Source organism: Rattus norvegicus, chromosome 3, assembly GCF_021556685.1.
Source record: "Rattus norvegicus strain SHRSP/BbbUtx chromosome 3, alternate assembly SHRSP_T2T, whole genome shotgun sequence".
NCBI lineage: Eukaryota > Metazoa > Chordata > Mammalia > Rodentia > Muridae > Rattus > Rattus norvegicus.
Window position 1 is genome coordinate 68,072,499 of NC_141536.1, and position 24,304 is coordinate 68,096,802.

The window sequence follows — 24,304 nt, forward strand, 5'->3', positions numbered from 1 at the left end:
TCTTGGGCGCATGAAGCCTCGGTCAAAATAGGGAGTAGATACACGGAACTTCCAAGTTGAGGCGAATGGCTCACCTCTGTAACTTCAGCACTCGAGAAGCAGAGACAGGAGAATTGTGAGTTCCAATTTAACCTGGGCCAAAAAATGAGGGTGTCTACTAGCCTACACCACTTAAAAAAAAAAAAGACAGGAAAAAACAAAGGAAATGGAATATTTTGTGAGCAAATTCTAAACATACCAAAAATGCTCCACTTTCTGTGTTTAAGTCTTAATTAGATTGTTCAGTAGTGGGAGAACACGGACGAAGGAGCACACAGAAGAACTTCCAGACCTTGAATTTTCTGTGGTTAAAGAACTGTATTAAGACAGGATTTGAATGATTATGGCCATATAATTAAAAGAAGCTCTGTAGTTTATTCATATTTTAAGACTACATCTCAAGTAGTTATCATGTAAGAAAAACCTGTAATTTTTTATTTCCATTCAAAAATAAAAAAGGCACGGTTTCTTTTAAAATTTATGTATGATGACCATCTGAATGGGACACTGAAAATGCCAGGCTTGTCTTTAGTCTTTAGGACTGGATACATGTCTGGTCTGCAATGTGGTTTTCAGAAAGAGATGCAGAGAACACGGGGAGTACACAGAACATTCTCGTTATCCACGAATCATTGTCTCCCTCTTTTTTTTTTTTTAAAGATTTATTTATTTATTTTATTGTATGTGAGTACATTGTAGCTGTCTTCAGACACACCAGAAGAGGGCATCAAATCCCATTACAGATGGTTGTGAGCCACCATGTGGTTGCTGGGAATTGAACTCAGGACCTCTGGAAGAGCAGTCAGTGCTCTTAACCACTGAGCCATCTCTCCAGCCCTCATTGTTTCCCTCTTAAACATCCACACTCTGACCCAAATGGTGATATGGAATGAAGAAAAGCAGCTGCAGGATCTTGTGTGTAAGCATCCACATAGGATTTCCTGTCTCCGGGATGGCTTTTACACAGGTGTTAACCTGTGACTTGATAAGGTCTCCCAACAATTTTCCTGCATATCCTTTAAATTTTTAAAAAAATGAAATTGACTAATCCAATTAAGTATATACACAACATCACATGCGATTACTTATGTTATTAGATGAATTATGCTGCCACTGAGGTGCTTTTCTGTTGTAAGTCAGGGATCTCTTTATGTTGACTGGACTCAGGGGATCCTACTGCCTCTGTGCTTAATTTGTGACTGATTTTTAATAACTATTTTGGGAAAATAGTTCAAATTCTGTTACCTTACTTGGAAGTATGCAAGGCCTATACAATGCGTGTATATATTGTCACTTTGTCCTATTCACCAGATTCTTCTTCCTCCTTTCTGCTTTTCACCCTCCTCCTCTTCTTCCTCTTCATCCTCCTTCTCATCTTCCTCCTCCTCCTTCCTTCTAAGACAAGGTCTTACCTGTAGACCTGGCCAGCATGGAACTTGCTACACAGACCAGAACCTCCTGTTTCTGACTTCCCAGTGCTAGGATTAAAAGCATTTGCCACCACATTAAAAGTATGGGCTGCCACACCTGGCCCATTCACCAAATTATTTAGCATTTCATATACATACGACACAGGAATATTGAACAAATTTACAAAAAACCTTATTTTGTGTGTATGGGTATGAACCAGGTAGCCGTCTGATAGACACAGAGGCCAGAAGAACTGGAACTGGCCAACATGTAGTTGATGAGTCGCTCTACCAAGAGCAGCAGGTGCTGTTAAGCTCTGAGCAAACGTTACTCTTTAGTCATTCACTAATTGAAAGGTTTATTGATTAGGCGGTAGAAACTCGAAATGTAAAGAAGCAGGTCAAGATGTCTGTCCTGAAGGAACAGCCTGTCCACTGTTGTCCAAAGCAACTGAATTGTAAGGGGATCTTATTTCTATGGCCAGACCTTCTTCCAGTTCTAAAATCTGTCTACCTGAACTTCCTAAACTAATGACTATCGGTTTTCCAAAACCTCATCCCTTCAAGCAAGAATCCAAGAATAGCAGGGCAGCGGTGGTGCATGTCTTTAAAACCTAGGGAGGCAGAGGCAGGCAGATCTGTCTAAGTTCGAGGCCTGATTTATAGAGTGACTTCTAGGATAGTCAAGGATACAGAGAAACTCGTTTGCCCCCCCCCCCCCACCTATCCCACCCTCGAAAGAAAGCAAGAAACAGAAAAGAACAGGAAAGAAAAGAAAGAAAAAAGAAAGGAAGAAAGGAGGAGAGAGAGGGGGGAAAAAAGATCTAAGAATAGGCTTGAACTCTTCTGGTTGGATTTAAGAGGCTCATCACCTAACCTTTGCCTTACAACATTTTTGTCAGCCAGTGAGATCCAGTTCCACACACCGCATCCGGGAGGAGCTGTGCTAGCCCTCTGGGAGTTTATAATTAAGTTCAGTGTGTGGAGGATGGAAGGGGAGGGAAATGGCATATAATTACAGAGTTCTGTTGGTGAGCGCCTGCCGGGATAAGTGGCAGAAGTAAGAGAAGCGGATAAAGCTTTCCGCGTTCTCAAACAAAAGTCGCTCAGAAGTGCCTGGAGGAACCAGGGAACGAGGTGTGCCAGGCTCTCTTTCTTTTGAGTGTAGCCAGACCCCGGCTTGCAGGGCTTCTGCTGGAGGTGCGCTGCCACTGCCCCCTGGTCCTCTGGGTCTGGGCCGCAGTCCCGGGGGCGGCCTCGGAGGACCCTCCGCCAGCGCGCACGGAAGTGCGGCCGGCCTTCTCCGGTGGGAGGCCACCGTGAGCGCGACTTCCTCTTTCGGTGGGGCGGCCCGGCCTCTCCGGCTCCTCCTCCTCCCGGGCCTCCTCCCCTAGCCGGGGCAGCTCAGGGCCCCGAGGTACGGCGCTCGCCCCGCCACTTCTCAGAGCCAGGCACCGCGGGAGCCAGCGACAGAGCCGGAGTCCCGCGTCCGACACTGCGCCTCCTGGGTGGCTGCCCGGCTCAGCCTCGCGCCTCCCTGCCGCCCCGCCGCCCTTGACCGCAAGCGCACCGCATAGCACGGCAGTTCGGGCGCGGAGGCGGCGGGCCGCGGCCACGGTGCACTGGGACAGGGATTGTAGACTTTCCGCTCCGCGCCCCGCGCTCGCCCCGGCGATGGCTGATCCCGGGCGGCTGCTGCTACGCCCTCGCCCCGGTGGCCTCCTGCTCCTGCTGCTCGGCCTCCTACTGCCCTTCGCCGGCTCCTTCAACCTGGACGTCGAAAGCCCCGCCGAGTACGCCGGCCCCGAGGGAAGTTACTTCGGATTCGCCGTGGACTTCTTCGTGCCCAGCACGTCCTCGTAAGTGGCCGCGCTTGAGTCCCCAGGCGCCCCCTCCCCCACCGCGCGCCCTCACCCAGCAGATCCGCACCCAGCCGCTGGCTCCAGGGTCCTCCCGGCCCCAAACCGGCCTAAGCTCTCCAATCCCGCGGCTGGCCCAGGACCGGCATGGATGAAACGTTTGTGGGGATGACCTTACCTGGCACTCAGCATCCACTTTCACCCTGTCCCCAACTTCTTCTGATTGGCTGGGGACAGTGGGAGAGAGCTTTGAAGGAGCTCTGTTAAACATCCAGGAAAAGTAAGAAATTTGTACAGGCTTGTTCTGCGGCACTTTTGGCGGTCCCTGTCGTTTCGTGACCTGCTTCACTTGGTCCCAGAATTTTTTTTTCCTCCCGTACCAGTTAGCCGCTTCCTAGTGCTTTTTGCTCTCTTGCCTTCGTCTGATTCTCATTCTCTCCCTCCCTCTCTCCCTCTCTCTCTCTCTCTCTCTCTCTCTCTCTCTCTCTCTCTCTCTCTCCCTCCCTCCCTCCCTCCCTCCCTCCCTCTCTCTCTCTCTCTCTCTCTCTCTCTCTCTCTCTCTCTCTCTCTCTCTCTCTCTCTCTCTCCTCCCCCATTCCTCTTCTAGACACTCCGATGACTAAAGTGTCCAAATTGTTGCACTAAATTGTAAAGGACTGTTTGCGCATTTGAGATCCACCAGATGAATGGAATACATCATCTGCTCCTTTCCTAGTCCACTATTTAGGTCATTGTTCAGCCAGAATGAGGGTGTTTGCTGAGTTTTCACTCGCTGCAGGTCACTTCACTACTGAAGGACTCAGCAGGTCACGTAGGCTTCCAAATTACCCACGTCCCATGTTGCAACGTCCTGAGGATTTGTCACGGTTATTGTTCGTTTTTGGATTAAAGTTGTCTTTGACTCAACGCGGGCATCATTTGCATCCCTACTAGTGTTAGAAACCCTGATTTAATTAATGTTTTTTGATGTCTATCGTTTTTTCAAATAAACGGTTCCTTTGGCTATTTCTTAGTGCTCACAAGGGGTAACAACACATTTTTCTTACCACATTCCCCCCACCCTCCAAAATTTCGTTTTGGGGAGGCGCAAAGTGGGGTAGGTGATATAAGCTTCATTTGAAGGTGACCTAAGTATTTGTCTGAGGTTGTTAGGGCAGCCTTCAGGATTTGTCACTGTTTCCCTGAACACTGCTGAGTACCATTGGTACCAGTCCTTAAACCAATACGTAGCTTGGGTGGGACTGGCAAAAATCGACATTGTTTATGTAGCTCACAGATTGATTCACACTGACAATGCTTTCTGTTAGACCTGAGCTCACATAGCACTGATTGCAGATACCTAATTACTCACGCCTTAAGTGCTTGATCTCGTTGTGGGGATAGAATAGAACTTGGGATCCTACCAGGGGCCCAGACTTCTGAGTCTGAGCTACAGCCACATCCTCTCTGTCTGATCATTTTAGTTAGCTCAGTATTTAAAAGTTTCAACTATTCATTTTTTTTTTAGGTGTATGCTTTTTATATCCTGGGCACTGTACTTGCTCCCAGGGTGCATCCTTTAGATTGAGTTATACAGAAATTTTCTGACTGAAAATATGTGCTTTTCTGTACATCAGGAATTAGCATTTAAATACTTCAGAGTGGACGGAGTGTTTTGGAAATGCTAATGATTCCTTTTACTGTTATTAATTTAGTTGTTTTTCACTTCTGTCAGTCTATGGCAAAGATTTAGTATCCAAGATACATGGCAGGAACACGACAGGTTTGCAAGCTTCTAAATGTTCCCCCACACGCCCCCCCCCCCCCATGGAAAACAGCAATTTTGAGCTGGTGGTGATATTTACTATTGTTGATTGCAAAGAATGTAACTAATCTTTGGAAAACATATGGCCAGTGGCTATGCTATGAGCTCATATATTTACACGATCTCTTGTTTACAGGAACTTGTGCATGAGTTTAAATAGTAAGATAATGTGAAACTTGAGAGATTGCATGTTTTTGCATTTTGAAACAGTTACCAGCAACTTTGGTATCAAGAGACCAGCCTAACATAAAAAAGAAAGCAACTTTGAGGTGTCCTCTCCCCCAGTACACCTAAACAAAGGTTTATACTTACCTTTTCAGATTAAAGGAAGATTATTACAAAATTATACTTAACCTTAAAATAGAAAAAAACAAAAACAAACAAAATTCCAGATAGTAGTGGCACATGCTTAAATCCTAGCACTCTGAAAGCAGAGGCAGGTGGATCTTTGAGTTCAAGTCCAGCCTGGTTTACAGAAAGAATTCTGGGATAGCCAGGACGACAGGGAGAAACCCTGTCTTGAAAAGCCACCCACCTCATCTACCAAAACCCCAACCAAACAAAATTATGCTTAATCCCAAGAAAGGAACCCATAAATTCAGCAAGCATCAGAATCCATATTGTGTTTTATCAGCATCAATTGCATATGTTGATATTTAATTTTTTCATTTCTCTCTCTCTCTCTCTCTCTCTCTCTCTCTCTCTCTCTCTCTCTCTCTCTCTCTCTCTCTCTCTCTCTCTTTCTCTGTGTAGCCCTGGCTGTCCTGGGATCATTATGTAGACCTGGAACTCAGAAATCTGCCTGCCTCTGTCTCCCAAGTGCTAGGATTAAAGGTATGTGCCATCATGCCTGACTTACCATAAACTTTTAAAGGAAAACTATGTATTCAAGTGTTTGTTAATGGAAAAAATTTTTGATTAATGAGGAGAGGAGCTGTGATTCCCACACATTCCAATTTCAGGAATCTAAGTACTATGGAATGCTCTCACTTCTCCTTTTTCTTGTAATGGATTATGAGTGATCAAATCATCTTTATATTGCTATGGGAATGAATGCATCGGTACTCGTTAAAAAGGAGATTTGGGGATGAAACTGGTCACTGTGGTATACACCTGTAATCTTAGCACTTGAGAGGTAGAGGCAGGAGGATCAGGAGTTCAAGCCCCAGCTAGGTCCTGTGTTCCAAGCCTGCCAGGGTAACATGATGCCCTCTCTCCAAACGGAAAATGCCCTAGTTTCAAGTTCTTTATGTCCATTAGAAACAATATTGCAATAGCTGTGGATCACGGAAAAGGCCCTAGTTTCAAGTTCTTTATCTCCATTAGAAACAATATTGCAATAGCTGCAGATCAGTTAGCCTGAATTAGCCTTGTTAACTAGTTTTGGCTAAAAATGAATTATATTTGCATCAAGAGGTGTTGGTGGCACCTCCGTTTCTATTAATGGAGTCCTCCTTTCTCTGTTGCCCTGGAGATCATTTCACATTCCTCCCTCTCATTTTCTATTTTACTTCGTCTCTCCTACTACACTCCTCTGAGATTAGTCACTGCTTAGTCACCAGAGGACTTAGAATCTCTTCCTTGTTAATGTTTCCTTGCTTCTAGCTTTGCTCTCTGCCTCTGCTTCTTACTTGAGCCTGGGTTGGGACTGCTCAGAGCTTCTTGACTTAGTCTGCCTATTATTTGTTGGCTAGACCCGCAAAACCTATTCTATGTTTCTACTGGTTTTATATTTCCGAAACTTTTCCTTTTAAATCTAGATATTCTGTTGATAGATCCTTTGAGCAGCAGTTCCACTGGCAGAGGAAATCCAAACCCAGAGGAAGGCCTCATGAAGGAAATTTTAAAAAATTTCCATGTTGTAACCATTGTCACAATTAACCTTAGAAAATGACTGAAAGTGGTGGTAGTTACCTGAGGTCCCAGCACTCAGGAGCCTGAGGCAGGAGAGGATTGACAGACGTTTGAGGCCAGCCTGGGCTATAGAGTGACTTCCAGGATGGATAGCTTTGGCTACAGAGTGAGACCTGATCCCCAAAACACACTCCCCACCTCCAAAAAAAAAAATACTTCAACATGTTTTCATAAACTTGAATGTGACTGGTACTGTGTTGGTTAATTTTTCTCCATCATAAATAATACATCTGGTTAAACTACAGTCTTTATTACTTGGAAAGCCAACCTTAGGTCTATTACTTTTGGTAAGATCTTAGGTTTATTGGGTGGATGTGATGGTGGATGCCTGAATTCCCAAGCCCTGGGGAGGCAGAGGCAGGGAAATGCTTGTGAGTTCCAGGGAAAATGTATGAGCTGTGGTAGTTACCGTTTCCGTTTTATTTTATGTGGTTGTTGACCTGAAGCATATATTTGTAGAGCAAATCTGAAACTTGAATTACACCTCAGCTATTTTGCACACATTTCCTTTTTATGTATACGCATAGTATATTTTCAGGAGTTCCCGTTGGCCACCCCAGAGTCAGCTCCATATATGAAACAAGCTTTATCTTGGAAAGGTCAATGCTGAAAGCAGCCAAAGAGCTTAGTTCATTTGGAAAGTTTGGAAATGTACTTGTCATTGCTTGGCCCGCTGCCCTGCTTGGTAGCCAGACTTCATTCTATGAAGCAACTGCCCTTTCTGTTCTGCACTGGATAGGAAGTGCAGCTCAAGGGCATGCTCACAGTGTCCATGGCTTTGTCTCTTTCCCTTCTTCCTCTTCCCACCCCCACCCAAACTGCTTTTTCCTTCCCATCTCTTGCCTTCCACTTCTCTCTCTCCCTCTCTTCCTTTCTTTGCCTGCCGCTTCTTAGCATCCTCCCACTTGGCATCACATGAATAGCATGCTCATTTCTGGAGTCCTAAGGAGGCATCAGTACAAATAAATCGAGTTATCACACAGTGCTAGTGAAGATGTGGCCCTTGGTCATGTTCTTGGGCAAACTTTGTTTTGGAGTGAGCTAGAGTCAGCAAGGAGAACGCTGAAGGCATGTTGGATCTTATGTTGCTTAGCTTCAAAATATACATGCTCTTCAGTGAGGTCTTTCCAGCCCCGTGCAAACTTGAGCTGGCCCCCACCTGTCCGCTTTGCCAGGAACTGCTGGGAGCCAGCTTTCCTGCCCTTTGCTTTTCCTCTTTTCCTTTGAGTTAATGACTTGAGCATTAAGGGCTCTTTGAGAAGACCAAGGGAAGAAAAGGTCCTTAAAGGCAGACTTTAAATTACTTCCTATTTCATTAGGAAGTATCTTATTAATTACATCAACCACTGTTTTGATTGCTAATGGTATCATCACGTACTGTTTGGAAGCTTTCAGATACTGTCTGTTTTCATTTATCTACTGGCCACCTGGGAAAGAATTTAAGTAACGACAGAGCATTGTACCTCTGTTCTGGAGAACTGAGAACAGAGATTTCAAGTGACTCCTCTAGCTGACTTGCCTTGTTTGTGAGTCCTCCCATCCTGTTTGCACTGGGTGGTGCCACTTGTTACACTGCAAACAACTTTTCTATTCTGTTGCCTCTTTTACTATACTTGGACTGCTGCAGTCCACAGACAGGTTTAGTTAACTTTTAAGTAACATTATTTGCTTTTTATAAAGTGTTTCATTGGTGGGCTTTTGGGTTGTTTTTTTTTTTTTTTTGTAGCATAAATAACTTTCTTCTTCCTCCTTTTCTTCTTCTCCTCCTCCTCCTTCTTGTAACTGTGACCTTTCTATGCCTGCCCCAGTTCTCAAATAATGCCTCCTCTGAGTCTGAGTGGCACATCCCCTGCACTATTCTCTTTCCCAGAGTCCCGCCCCACCCCCCTGTTCTCTCTGTCCAGAAGTCCCACCTTATTATTCTGCCTTTTGCTATAGGTCATAGACTTTTTATTTCAACCAATCAGATGTGTCTTAGGCAGGCAAGGAAGGATAGAGATACACCTTCACAAAGTGTACACCACATCCACCATCTCTTCCTCTTCCTCCTCCTGCTCCTCTTCCTTTTCTTCCTCTTTCTCCTTCTCTTCCTGGTCTCTCTGTGTAGCCCTGCCTGTCCTGGCACTCACTCTATAGACCAGGCTGGCCTCTAACTCAAAGATCTGCCTATCTCTGCCTGCCAAGTGCTGGGATTAAAGGCGTGCACTGCAGCAGCCCAGCTTCCTCAATATGTAACTTCCTTTTAAGATTCTTTACTTTTCCCAAAAAGTAACAAATATCACACTGATATTTGCATTAAAAAAAGCTGTTAATCATATTTTTAGTTTTTTTATTGTTTTTTAATCATTAACTTGGGGTTTGACCCTGACAGTTCTCCCATGTTCCTTCTTTATTATTCTATTTATGTGTTTCACCAGTGGGCAACAGTGCACATGAGGGGTGTGTAGGGATGTGTGTTGAACATCAATATTAGCTCTTCTAATTACCATCCTTTCATGCCTGTGATGTGCGGTCAGTCTGATGAAAGCAGCAGCTTGGTTCCTGGACTCCTGGCAAGCACTCAGGCTGTGTGCTGCCCATAGTGACATTTTGTTCAGTGCTCTCCCACTGTGCCCTTTATTCAGCTTTAGCCAGAGACCGTCCCCTAATAACCGAGGAGTGCTCTCTGTTTTACAGTGGCCAAGCCAAGACGATATCTGAAGTACAAAATTAAATAGAATTGTTACATAAGGAAATTATTTTAAGGACAATTTAAATAATCGAATGAAAGTATGGTTTCTTTGACCCAAGAGCTGTCGGAGTACTTTCGAAGTGACTTATTGGTATGTGGTTGATGTAAGACAGAGACCTATGGCTAATGAATGTGTTGTTACCTGCTCAGGCAGAAGTGAGTTAGAGCCTCACATTCTAATAAGCACTTCTTCATAAGTAGTAATGAATAGTTTTGAAAAAAATTATAGAAGGCTCTGAAAAGAAATGTGCAAAAGACACTCCAGAAGTGAGTTGCTTGTGGGTGTCAAGGCAAATCTGGGAGCAGCTGTTCTGACTTAGAACCTCATTGGTCCACACACTAAGGGCTCATGTATATCTGTGCTCTGATGGCCACTTTAAGAACTCCGAAGGAAGGAACCAAGTCCTTCAAGGTGGAGACTTTGACAAGCAGAGCATAGATAGTCCCAAGTAATCAGATCACTAGCTCCTTTATGACTCAGCCATCTCCTGATCTCAAAGCTTGCATTTCAGTCTTCATGTGGTGAGAGAAAAAGGCAGAGCATAGGAAATACCGGATAGATCATCACCTCAATGTTAGGTTAGGGGAAGGGATGTGTACTAGAGTTGACAGCATTGCGTGGAGGGAGAAGGAACTGGGCTCCCCATTCCATCCCCAGTAGAAGGACAACATCCCACAGAGACTTCCCTCTGTGTTAGTTACGTTTCTGTTGCTGTGTTAAAACACCAAGGCCAAAATCAACTTAAAAAAGGGAAAGTTCATTTGGGCTTACGGTTCCAGAGGCAAAGTCCATACAGGGGTGGAGGCATGGTGGGTGGTTGGCCTAAGAAGCTGAGAGATTAACATTTTGACTCCGAACTCAAAGTAGAAAGAGTGAACTGATGTGGGGTGAAGTTATGTACTCTTCAAGTCCCTTCCCCTGGATACACATCCTTCAGCAAGTCTACATTCACTAAAGTTTCCATAACTGCTCCAAATTTCTTAGACCACTGACTGGGGTCTAAGTGTTAAAATACCTGAGCCTATGAGCAGCTATTCTCACTCAAACCACAGCATTCTCTCTTTTGAGATTTTGTCCCAGTTCCCCAATGATGAAACCACTGGTCAGAAAATCACAGTCCATGGACCACATCTCTCCACTGCCTGCCTTTGTAAATAAAGTTTTATTAGAACCCCAAAAGAAAAGCAATGCACTTGCCTGAATTATTCTCTTTCTCAGAGTGCATTGGAAATATTGTAGATAAAAACCAACATTTATGGTATCTCTTCCTCCACCCCACTGCCCCCAAAAAAAGTTTTCTCAAAACCCCATTCTCAAAAAAAAATGTTTTTTGAGAGAGGGTTTCATGTAGCTCAGGCTGGCTCTGAATGTATCACAAAGCGTTATGTAGCCAAGGTTGGCTTTGAGCTTCTGACCCTCCTGTCTCCTGTATGATGCCATTATGGGCATGTGCCATCACACCTGATTTTAGTTGGTACTAGGGGTTGAATTTAGGACTTTTTTTTTTTGTTTTCTTTGTTTGTTTTTGCAAACTAGGCAAAGCACTCTATCAAATGAACTACACCTCCTGCTCACTTTGCCTGGTTTTGTGGTACTAGAGGTCCAACCTCAGGCTTTGGTGGTGCTAGTCAAGGGCTGTGCCACTCAGCTGCGTGTCCAGACTTGTGGCTACATTTTTGATCTAATTGAGAGGAAAACATACACACACACACACACACACACAAGACACACACACACACACACGCACACGCACACACACACACACACGCACACGCACACACACACACACACACACACACACACACACTTTATGTATTTACAGCTAGATTTGCCCTGGTAAATTTCTATACTTATAGCAAAACCCCATATTCTAATTTGCCTATGCTAATCAAGTTCTGAAAGAATACAGGGTATTGTAATGACAAGGAATTTCTTTATCTGGTGGGTGATACAAATCTCACGCTCAACCCTATATATATATTTTTTTTTCTTTTTTTTTCTGTGAAAGAAAGATTCTTGCTGAGTGACAATAAAGCTGATTTCTTAGTCAGAATCATTGCTATGATGGGAGAAAGCCAGCACTGGTGTTTTATACTGCTGCCAAACATGACTACATAAAGATTTATTAAACAGGGTGTGGCTTGGTTTGGAGTTTAATTTGGAGTTTGAATGTGTGGGTTTCAAGATAAGTAAGGGATACTTACTACCTAGCAGTCCACAAAGCAGCCCTCTTTTTTGGTCTAGCTGAGATCTGACTGATACTACCCAGAATAAGGGAGGTTGAACTGATTTTAAAAAGTTACGATACGTGCATCTTATATCTACGATGTACATTGGTTTGTAATTGTAAGTTATACTTTGCGAGCACTTAAGTGACTTGTCTAGCCAGATGGAACGGTGGAGATGGGCAGTATCTATGGAGTGCTGCTTCCTTCTCTACCGGTCTCTCTGCATTTGCTAAACTAATCTGTCAGTTCCTTGAAAAGCAAGGTGGAGAGTTTCTTTTTCTCCCTTCTCCCTCAAAACTTACTTACTCTTGTCTGTCTTCTATACCAACTCCTCCTGGGTACAGGTCTCCATTTTGTGTTGGGACTTACAGACAGAGGGATGGGACAGACTGAGAACTGAGTTCATGTTTTTCTGGAATCTGCCTTCCTCTCCCCTACTTGCTCGAATAGCACGTAGAATGTGAAGAGTTGGATGGTGTTTTTCTGTTTTCCCCATTTCTATGTTAAAGCCTAGGTGCTATCTCTCCCTGTTCATTCTGTTCACAGTATTTCTTAACTCTTTCTCCATCTCCCTTGGCTAATGGAGCTCACCATCCCCTCCCTGAGCTTTCTTTGTTCCATTTTTTTTCTTTTTCTTTAATTCTCCAAAGTCAAGAGAGTTCCGTCTCCTAAGGGTTTAAATGGAACTGAGAAAAAACAGATGGTTTTCCTATGTGTGAAAGGGACTTTATGATTTAGCTTTTGCCAGGCTCCAGGCTGTTATTTTGGGCCACTCCTAGCTTGCTCTCTCTGCTTAGCAATACCCCTTGTCTCTTCTGTCCTGGAGACTAAGTTCTTTCCTACCCAGGATCATTATGCAGTGCTTAAGGAGTCCCACCCACCTCTTCACCCTCCTTCCTTCCCTCCTCTCCTACAGCTCTCTCCCCTGAGCAGGCTCCTCTCAGTCCACTGTGCTATCTCCAGAGATCATTTCCTCGACTGACTACTCTATCTCTAAAGATCCCCCTTTCCGTTCCCCTGACACCTTCTTGGAGAGAGTTCCCTTTAACCAAAGGAACTCTTTTTCCTCCCTTCCATGAAAGTAACTTTCCTTTATCTAAGGAAGCTCTGCCCTCTTTACTCCCAAGAAATCATCTTCCTTAGCCAATTGTTGGTCTCCTTCAGAGTAATGTCGCATGATTTGTTTGCTGGCTTGGTTTCTTTGGAGAGGACAGTGTCTAGACCAGGCATCTTTAGTGCCAGAACTGAGCCTGATGCAGCAAATATGTTCAAGCTCCACATGATTTTTTGAATGAGAAGGAAACCAAAAGCTAGGCAGGAATGGAGGTACACATGCTTTTTATCTTAGTATCTGGAGGCAGAGACGGGGGGATCTCTGCGAGCTCAGAAGGGACAGAGTACAGTGTGTGTGTGTGTGTGTGTGTGTGTGTGTGTGTGTGTGTGTGTGTGTGAGAGAGAGAGAGAGAGAGAGAGAGAGAGAGAGAGAGAGAGAGAGAGAAGGAATGGAGGTACACATGGTTTTTTATCTTAGTATCTGGAGGCAGAGACTGGGGGATCTCTGGGAGCTCAGAAAGGACAGAGTACATTGAGAGAGAGAGAGAGAGAGAGAGAGAGAGAGAGAGAGAGAGAGAGAGAGAGAGAGAGCGCGCCTGGTATGGTGAACATGCATGGAGGTCAGAGGACAACTTTCAGGAGTTGGTTTTCTTTTCTACCATATAGTTTCTGGGAATGGAACTTAGGTCTTCAGACTTGGCAACAATCACCTTTACTACCTCACTGGTCCAAGAAACTGTATGAACTTAAAATGTATAGTTTGGGGTTAAGGAGATAGCTTAGTGGTTAAGAGCACTGGCTGTTCTTTTAGAGGACCCAGATTCAATCTCCAGCATCTACAAGTAGCTTACAACCATTTGTAACTTCATTTCCAGGGTATTAGTAAGCACTATCTTCTGAACTCAATAGGTGCAGGCATAAATACAGATATATACATGTAGGTAAAACACTCATATATATAAAATAAATAAATCTAAAAAATAAGATATACAGTTTGGATAATGTACATTTTAAGTGAATGCAAGAGAAATTATCTTATAGTGGGGAGATTAAGCCATCCAAAGTAGTTTTTTAAAAGTATTTGTGGGTAATATCAAAAGAATGTTTTGTCATAAATCATAATATAAATATTATACTTCGTGTCATTTGAAATATCACGTGGCCTTTGTGTTTTAGCAGGATGTTCCTCCTGGTGGGAGCCCCAAAAGCAAACACAACCCAGCCTGGGATTATAGAAGGAGGGCAAGTTCTCAAATGTGACTGCTCATCCAGCCGCCGGTGCCAGCCCATTGAATTTGATTCAACAGGTAAACCTTGACTCTGTTGTAGTCTCTTGATTTATGCCATTTGGTTGGTCCGTTGGTTTTGGAGACAGGGTCTCACTATGTATCCTTGACTAGCATGGAGCTTGTTATGTAGACCAGGTTGGCTTTGAACTCACAGAGATCTGCCTGCCTCTACCTTCTGACAGCAGTGATTAAAGGCTTGTGGCACCATATACTTACCTCATTTTATCTGTTTTCTTGTCTTGTTTTTATTTTTGTTTTAATGTAACAACAGAGCTGGGGAGATGGCTCAGTGTTTAAGAACACTCGTGGCTTTTGCAGAGGACTGGGGTTCAGTTCCCAGGATCCACTTGGCAGCTGACAAGCATTTGTAACACCCTTTCTGGGGGATCCAGTACCCTCTTCTGGCTCCAAAGGCACTGGTCATGCACATGGCACACATACATGTGTGTAGGCAAAACACTCATACACATAAATACAAGTCAATAAATCCTTTTAAAAAGTAACATGTAAGAAACATCATCACCCTACATCCATAGGGAGATGTCTGTATAAATAAATGATTGTATGTGTTTTGCTATAGCAATTCTGTGTATTTGGATGTCTTCCAATGGAAACTTACAGTGTCAATATGTAGACATTTTGGGAAAATCTATTAAGATAAGTTTACATCTCTTCTGGGAATAGGGAGCTCTCAGGAACAGGAGCGACTGTTGCTGTTTTACTGTGAGCCAAGTTGAAGCAGGATTCACTGACTACTGCCGATTACCTCTCGATTCATCAATGATTCCTGGGCTTGGTGTGATTCGAAAAACAAAAACAGAAGTTGAGGAATCATCTTGAGCAGTCAATTAGATTTAGGTGACAAAAAAAAATCATAAACACATTTTTATTTAAAATGTACTGGAAATTTATATTGTGTTACTGATAACAGGATAATTTTATTTTTGGAACAAATTTTAATGTCAGTCAAGGTGGTGGTAGTAAAAAAGAGTTAACCTAGGGGAAGATGAGAGTTAATTCAAATTTTATATTTACATTGTTGGAATAAAGTATTTAGACTCATATGTACATTTATGTTGGCATATTCTTATATATATTTTTAAAAGTTTGGGGAGAGGCTGAAGAGGTGGCTCAGCAGTTAAGAGACCTTGTCATTTTGAGAGGTCTCGGGTGTGGTTGGGAGCACCCACATGATAGTTCACAACCATCTGTAACTGCAGTTCCAGGGGGTTCGTCTTATGACCTCTGTGGGTATGAGGCAAGCATGTGGTACATACATAACTGTGCAGTTAAACTGTATAGTTGAATGTGGAGACTATCCTTATAGCAAGCTAATAGAATCTGTTACTTCTGTTTTGTCTTCAAGTCAATATTAGTTCCCTATTTGGTGTCATGAACTATGTCAACTCTGGTTTCTTCTTTTTTATTGCTGGAAATTGAACTCTGGACCTGTGTGTGGAAAACATGACCACTGAGCCTTCCCTTCAGTTCTAGATGTCTTTAAACAACCCAGGTTCATTTTGGTCAGTCCTAGAAGATAGATTTCTGTGATGGATCTTACTGGACTAAAGTCAAGTGAGCAACCCTATTTCTCTGAGAGCCAATAGTGGGGAACTTGGAGCTTCTGGCTTCTTCCTTCAGCTAAGGCCAGCAGTGTTCTCAGGGTTCAGTGATGAGTCCTGGCTCCTCTTGGACACACCCACACCTTTTCAGACGATGTGGCCCATCAGATCTGCTGAGCGAGCGAGCCTATTATGGCTTAGGATTTTGTGTATTACTTAAGAAGATTCTGGGAAGTAGGACCTATACCTCTGTTGGCCAGAACCTCTTTCCGTGTTTTAAAATTTGATATTGGCTCTGCCGAAAGCTGTTTCCAGCAGGAGCTGTGTTTATATAAATAGGCTTTGCTCCTTTGCTGGCATCAGTTTCTCAGTTTGTCAGAGAAAGCAGAGTTGTCACGTAGATCAAAGGAGTTCGTGTCTCTGAATGTACTTTAAAGATAGCAAAGTGCTATACCATACCAGGGAAGAATGGATTGTTTATTACAGCGTCTTACTAAAACTGGGTGAAGGGTAATCATGAAGAAGGAATTACAAGAAAGGAAAAACATAACGATAATTGTGGCTATTAAGTGGATTATGTCTTGGTTTATGTTATAATCTGTTATCGTGACTTTTGGCAAAACCCTCTTATTGCCACGTGTTTTCCTTTTCCAAGGAAGCAGATGTTACTAACAGACCGACGACTGCCCAATTTTATTTATAAAAAGAATCTTTTCCAGCTGGAAGTAGCCTCATGTGCCTCTTACTCCAGCCCTGTGGCTGGCAGAGACAGGAGGGTCACTGGGACACGCTGACTGCTTCGGTTCAGGTCAGTGAGAGACCCTGTCTCATGGGAATAAGACAGAGAGTGAAAAAAGAGGACACCAGGCTTCTGGCCTCAGCATACGTGAGCATGAATGTGTGCATCCACACTTATGAAAGCATTTATAACACGCCCTACATCCTCCCCTTCTAGAAACATAGGCTGTTGATCTCCACTGGGGAAGGAACACATGCCTCTTTCCTTAGAAATACAGGCTCGACTGCAAGCTTACTAATAGTGTCTTTGAGAAGTAGCAGAAGGATATAGCTTCATCCTAGAGAAGGTCAAATGTAGGACTCCCCTTTCACCCTGAACATCCCGCTACTGCAACACTCAAGCATGGTTCTAGAAGGTTTCAGCTGAAGGCCGCAAACAAGCCTGGCCACGCAGACTCTCATCCAGAAGAATGCTGTAAAGTTATTTCCCCACACATTCCTAGGCTTTGCTTTAAATAACAAATGTAAAAATGGCCTCCGTGGTGAACACTTTCCAGCTTATTGAAACTAAAACCCTTAGGTAGACTCTTAAACAGCTTTCTGCAAGTTTAGATATGTCTATATTGTACACTTATAGTAGCCTTATGACATACAAAGTTAAAACAAAATGAAACATAGTGTTCTTTGCTACAACATGAATTTAGACTAAAGATTTTTCTTTAATGAACAGGTATCTCCTGACAGAATCAGTCATCTCCTGGTTCAGAATTGTGTGATTGGAGGTCTCATAAGCACCTTAGGAATACATAATTTTGTCTAGTTCTTTTATTATCGATTAACATATAGCTAACAACAGCTTATTTAATATCTGTAACATTTGACCAACCATTTTCACAGGACCCTGTAAATCCTGCTTCTCGTAGTTTGATCTGACTCTTGCCCATTCTTTCAAGATTTGGGTCAATTTTATTTATTTATTTATTTATTCTTTTTAAATCTCCAGTAAAGGGATTTTGTTTGAAACTGTTTGAAGCTCTCAGATCACTTCCTCCCCAACACTAGCAGGAAACAATCCAGCATTGAGAGAGCAGTGCCGGCTCATACAGGCCTGTCTGTGTTCTTTGTGCTGTGTTCCTGCAGAACCTCGGAGATGGCTCATGGGATGAAGAGAGAGAGTTTGTATAACTCTAAACAAACACTGCTGGTACCCAGAAAAATGAACCCCTGCCTGTGTCTTCCCGATACACTTTGCTGACTCTTCTTGTTTATCTTTAGAGGATAGCTGTCTTAGGTAAACAATGTTTCTAGATAGTTCTGTGGAAATTAGTAGCAGCATGCAACTTTAGTAGGGACACATAGAGTAGCAGAGAGGGAGGAGACATATACTAACTAGATCGGCTGAATCACCGTGGTGACCAGCAGAATGACAGCTGTCAGCTACATTGCTCCCACAGGTGTGCTTCTTACCATGGGCAGCAGAGGCCTTGGGTCTCACTGCTGCATTTAATGAATGGATTCATTAATGCATTTAATGAATGATCAAAGGGCTTTCTTTCTCTGACCTTGCAAGTGTCACAGAAATAATAACTTCTATTGAGAGTTTTTTTCTTTCATCCAAACTTATTTTTTAGTAATATCCGAGTTGAAGTTGTATTTGGGGTAAAAATCTGCTTGAGGAGGTTTTTGAAGTACTTGTTTTACTCCAGGATTAATACGGGATGACATTGTTTTAACAGCTTGTTTTAGCAAACAAAAACCAACAAATTCTCTAAGGACCTAAACCATCTAGTTATTCATAGAACTCATAGTAATGAGTAGGAACCCAGTGACTGAAAACACATTTAACTTCTAAATAGAAGCTTACTCTCATTTCTTTTTAATGTTTCAATATTTCTCTTTCAAAAAGAGTGGCATAATCTTGCCCAAAAGATGTTCTTTAATCATAGAAAGAAGAGACAAACACTGAGTTTTAGGGTAACAGGGTATCTTCGTCTTAAAATTCAGCAGTATGTTAGTGGTGTTTTAGTTCCCCAACAAGCTGAGCCCTGCATGTCTGCATATTGTGAAATACTCTGGAGAGAGGAGACCATCAAAAGGAGCATTAGATACTCACACTGACTGGGTGCTCTTGTCACAGCTTCTGCCCTGAAACATTCCCTCCTGGGAGTTTGGTGAGGGTGCGAAGAACACATTTTTGGAAGCTTGCAAAAAAAAAAAAAAAAAAAAAAGAGTTTAATTTTCAAGTCTCTAGTGATTTGCCTCATGATTATATTTATTTTATTTGTTTTAAGATAGGGTTTCTCTGTGTAGTTTTGGCTGTCCTGGAACTTGATTTATGTATCAGGCTAGACTTGAACTCACGAAGATCTGCCTGCTTCTGCCTCCCAAGTGCTAGAATTAAAAGTGTGCCCTGATGCATTGTCCTCCTTTGAAGTTTGTTTGGGTAATGTGAGTCAGTTGTCCAGCACATTGGAGGTAAGAAACAGACAAACAGCATTTCTTCCAGCCTTGGAATCCCTGGTTTGTGTCTTATTTCCTTTTTAAGAGTGGCAGCACAGTCCAGGAATCTGGGCGTTTCAGCATAGTGACAACGGGTGGGCAGAACTTCAGGGCACTGTGACTCAAAATATTTACTTCCCTCCTGTGTTCCAGAGTGGCTGCCAGTCCCTCCAGGTCATGAATGAGCCGCCTGTGGGTTTGTTTGGAGAGCGGCCTTTCCTTGCTCTATCCCGCCCACTCTATTCACACTTTCTTTCAGTGGAGCCACCGTCTGATGTGGACTCTAGTATTTTAAGACTTGGGCTCTTAGTTAGAAGACAGACTTTCTTTGGAGCAAGCTTCTTGAAAGGATGGAGATCTGAAATTGTGACTGTTGAAGCGGGAGGCCATAGAAGTAGTAGATGGGGTGGGTGTGCGTGTATTTTTATGATTATGGACTTAACTTTGGGTGTCAGTATAGGCCAGTGCATATACATACCAGCTGTACTTAGTGATGCAATTGGACATTTAGTGAGGGTTTATTTTATGTGTGTGAGTATTTTGCTTGTGTGTGTGTCTGTACATCACATGTGTAGTACCTGTCGAGAAGTTAAACCACTGGATCCCCTAGAACTGAAAATACGATTGGTTGTGACCTGCCATGCGGGTCCTAGGAATCCAACTGGACAGATCCCCTGGAAGAGCAGCCAGTGCTCTAAACTCTGTGGCATCTCTCCAGCTTCAGAACTGAGAAAAGTTAAACTCACGGTGCTTTAAGGCATGGCTGTTGATTCTGCACATTTCTAGGTTTCAGAGAAGCTCCAAGTTGTTTTGGAATGAGTGCCCCTTTTGCTGCTCTGCTTTCCCTAAGGTAGTAGTTTTCAGTTGAGAACCCTTTGGCAACTTTATCTCTAGAAGAATTCATTACCGTTCATAGCAGTAGCAAAATGACAGTTACGAAGTAGCAGTGAAACAGTTTCATGGTTGGGGGTTACCACAACATGAAGAAATGTATTAAAGGGTCACAGTGTTAGGAAGGTTGAGAACCAACTGTATTAAAGGGTCGCAGGGTCAGGAAAGTTGAGCACCACTGCCCTAAGGAAACCAGACCTTCTAATATTTAATTTAATGTTTTTTGTTTTGTTTTGTTTTGTTTTTAAGATAGGGCTTCTACTTGCTAGAACATGCAGATCACGATTTACCCACCTCAGTGTCCTGAGTGCTGGGATCACAAACTCGTAGCACAATGCCTGCATTAAATTAGCTTTTAAAATTTCTGTTTACATCCAAAACACATGTCTGATGTCTGATGCTTTAAAAACAGAACAAAACAAAACAAAAAAACCTCTAACCAGTGTTCATTTGTTCTTAGTAAGTGGTGAATAGGTTTTCATATGGATTTTAAACTGGTTTGATAAGTAAAAGACCAAATATATGAAATTTGCACGTATTTTCGCTGACTCCTCTAGCTTACACTAATCTCAATATGCACAGAGACAAGTCTCCAAGAGGCATTATGGCAGAAGGTAGCTCTTTTTTTTTTCTTTCCTTCTTTCTTTTTTCGGTGGTGGGAGCACATGCTTTTAATCCCAGCACTGGGGAGGCAGAGACAGGCAAATCTCTGAGTTTGAGGTCAGCCTGGTCTACAGAGCGAGTTCCAGGACAGCCAGGGCTACACAGAGAAACCTTGTGTCAACAACAAAACAAAACAAAACAAAACAAAACAAAACAAAACAGGATTCCCTCCCTCCCTCCCTCTCTTCCTTCATTTCTTTCTTTTTATAACTCTATAATATGTTTTAAACGTCACAACAGAAAACAGACACTTGGGGACACACTATGCGCTGTCCCATGAAGATCTTGTGCACAATAGTGGGCGCTTCCCACCACCGCAGTGAGTTGCAGAGGCATCTGCATCTTGGGAACCAAACAGAAGATTTGTTCTTCCTTTTCAAACAAACAGAAGAAATCACTGCGGTGGGAAAATACACAGGAGGATGACTGCTGTGGTTCTAGGAAAGCCTCCCTTTTCGCTGTATGATTCATTGTGAAGAGGAAGGGAGCTCTGAGAAAAAATACTTGAAGTACTCTCGTAGGGGGAGAGGGCAGTTCTTCACCGGGAGGGAGGTCCAGTCTCTGGGCCAACGTGGCTCTCATGCTGACTTGGGCTTGCAGGAGCTGTTGTTCCTCCTCTGGCGTTAGGGTCGAGTGCATACTCGCCCCCTCCCACCTCCATGCTGCACTCATACAGCATTCTGGAGGATCTGCCACAGACATCCTGGAGGTCATAGCCTTCATCTTGAGGAAGGCTGCTGGGCTTGCTTGGTCATCCTCAGTCAGTAGTGGGTTCCTGACAAACATCCAGAAGGGCTGCAGTCTCCCTGGGTGTGGTCATGAGTACCGAAGGACCCAGTGGAATTGGAACTGGCACCAGCCAGGGCAGTGGTCACGGGAGTAGCCTCAGGGTTGTGTCGAGCCATATACGTGAAGTCAAAGGGGCCCTATCCCTCCGTGTCTCTCCTCACAATGTTTGTGACAGCGTCCAAGTTCTTCACTCATTCTCCCCCAAACCAGATCCACTTTCAAAAAGCACAAACTCTTTAGCTCATGCTCAATATCCCTAAAAAGGGTCAGCACGCACACTGCCTCACTCATCCACATAGGCTCTACCTTGCACATCTCCCAAAGGTTTGCCCCATCCAGGTCATGGAAGGCTTTGAGCTAGTGGCATAAGAAACTGTGTCATGCCTTAGGCCATGGGTGGATTTTCAGGTAGCCTAGAATTTCAGGCGGAAGGAATGAACTTTTCCAGGCAAATGAGCCTTGAATACAAAGGCTATGTATAGAAACGAGACTACCTAGTTCTGTGGACTGAAGACAGGAGTAGGGCAGGACTTAGATATCAAAACGGGCGTATCTTGGGGCTTTCGTAGAAGTATGTCCATTAGAATCGTCATCCATAGTGTGCCATGCTCTCAGGGGATTTATTACCTTAACTTAGCCATGGACCTGTGTCCTAGACCCCAGTGACGTGCTTCGTTGAGATTCCCACGTGTAGTGAAAGAACACATAGATTTGACCTGAAAGGTTATCTATGAAGATTTCATAAATCAGTCTGAAATAGCCCTTCACTAGAGACAGAGAGAGACACAAGGGATTCACTAAACCATTATATGGCTTTGAAATGGGCTGTTGTATAACATTCAAGATGGTACCAAAGATCCATCCTGACCAATTGCTGTTTGGAGGGAAAATGGTAATATGTATATTAGTAATACGTTTAGTGTTTCTTAGATATTTAGCTTGAAATACTTACTTATGGGTGAAAATACACGCTTTATGCTCATGAAAGCATTCTTACGAGAGAAGCCGAAATGTCAGCAGAGGTCATTCCTTTGTGGCATTTAGGCCTGTCTTTACGTACAGCTTTATTTTGCTACTCTTTGCCATCCATCGGGGTTTCCTGCGTCCTGACATTCACACGTGTCTTTGTGCTACGGCAGGAATGCCTGGGAACATACAGGCGGTCACGGCGTTTGTTACAGTTACTCAACGACTTAAGTAACCTAACTGGGACACCTGGCTTATGATGCCTTTCCACATCTGTGATGTAATTGACGGTCTTAACAGTAAACCTGAGAGACCTGACATACTTCCATGCCTTTGTCTGTCTTCTTTTTAAGATTTAATTTTAATATTATGTGCATTGGCGTTTTGCCTGCATGCATGTCAGTGCAACATGTGTGTGTAGGGATACCCTCTTCTGACATCCCAGGACAACTGGAGTTGCAGGTGGTTGTGAGTTGCCAAGGAGTTCTGGGAACTAAGCTCCAGTCTTCAGCAAGAACAGGAAAGACCTTTTTAAAATGTTTGTAAATATTTCTTCCTTTTTATGATTTATTTTTATTTTATTCACACTGGCATTCTGCCTACTTGCATCCTGCTTGTGAGGATATCACAGCCCCTAGAACTGGAGTCATAGACAATTGTGAGCTGTCGTGTGGTGCTGGGAATTGAACCTGGGTCCTTTGGGAAGATTAGTCAGTGCCCTTAACCACTGAGCCATCTCTCCAGCCCCAGGAAAGAATTTAACGACTGAACTATCTATCTCTCCAGCCTCACCCACTTCCTGGCTAATCTCCCTAAGCTATGTAAAGTACAAGAGATACCTGCGATGTAGGCAAAGTATTTGACTAATCAAAGGGACTTGTCTCTCTCTCTCTCTCTCTCTCTTTTTGTTCTTTTGTTTTTTTGTTTTTGTTTTTGTTTTTTTGAGATGTGATCATAGTATGTAGCTCTGGCTGTCCTAGAATTCACTTTGTAGACTAGGTGGGCTTTGACTCACAGAAATCTGCCTGCCTCCTAGGTGCTGGGACTAAGGGCTCTGTGCCCCCTGCCCACCACAAAGGCACACTGTTCTGAACCTGGCCAGATAGAAATACATTCTCTTGTTCTGAGAACAGTCTGCTTTGTTTCTGACCACATGCACACTATTCTTTTCCAGGCAATCGAGATTATGCCAAAGATGACCCACTGGAGTTTAAATCCCACCAGTGGTTTGGAGCCTCCGTGAGGTCAAAGCAGGATAAAATCTTGGTAAGTCTTTAGGAACTACCTCAGCTGAGGGAGTGGAGCCGGTTTGTGTGGAGCACAGGAAGTTTTGTATGTTCAAGTTGGTAGTGACATTTGGTCTGGCCATTAGTTCAGGCCTCTGATCGAAGGCCGTCCTGTGGGCTTGTGTTACTCCTCCCCTCCTAGGCGTCTGCCTCTTCCACTCTCCTGGCCACACCGTTTCTTCCTCCTCCGTTAGGTAGTCTCCATCTGTTTTTCCTGTCAGTCACATTGTGCCATTGGCTAATCACAGGGTTTCCTACCTTTTTAAAAACTGTAAACAACCCTCTAGTCTTCTCTTTTGCTGCAGTCCTGTTCCTCTGGTTAAACAGTTGTTTAAGATGTTCCTTTAACCTGGACCATCTCCACTTCTAACATCCTCCTCCCATCAACCTGAGGCAGGCATGAGAAGGGATGACCTAGGTCACTCAGACGTCAAGATTACCAAAATTTCACTGTACATCATTTTTAAAAGAAATTTATTTTCTCTTGTGAATACTTAATTTTTATCTTTCTTACCCCTTGGCGCCATTGAACAAAGTCAATTCCTGTTGTATCACACACCATTTATTTATTTAAGCATAATTC

The 24,304-nt window shown here is 43.4% G+C and overlaps 1 protein-coding gene and 1 long non-coding RNA gene across 8 annotated transcripts in view; one reads left to right on the forward strand and one right to left on the reverse strand.

Moving 5' to 3' along the window:
• LOC134486402 (uncharacterized) overlaps positions 1-3,738 on the reverse strand; it is a 6,839-nt gene extending 3,101 nt beyond the window's left edge. Inside the window, exon 1 of the long non-coding RNA XR_015684463.1 lies at positions 3,486-3,738. This is a non-coding gene — a long non-coding RNA (uncharacterized LOC134486402). The remainder of the gene's footprint in view (positions 1-3,485) is intronic.
• Itgav (integrin subunit alpha V) overlaps positions 2,841-24,304 on the forward strand; it is an 81,580-nt gene continuing 60,116 nt past the window's right edge. For 3 of the 7 annotated variants that reach the window (XR_015682791.1, XR_015682793.1, XM_087651178.1), the window contains exons 1-3: positions 2,882-3,307; positions 14,215-14,345; positions 23,610-23,701. Coding sequence is in view for 2 of the 7 variants with exons in the window: in NM_001398692.1 (NP_001385621.1) it covers positions 3,123-3,307; positions 14,215-14,345; positions 23,610-23,701 (408 nt within the window). In the remaining 5 variants the exon portion in view is untranslated. 7 annotated transcript variants of the gene reach the window in all.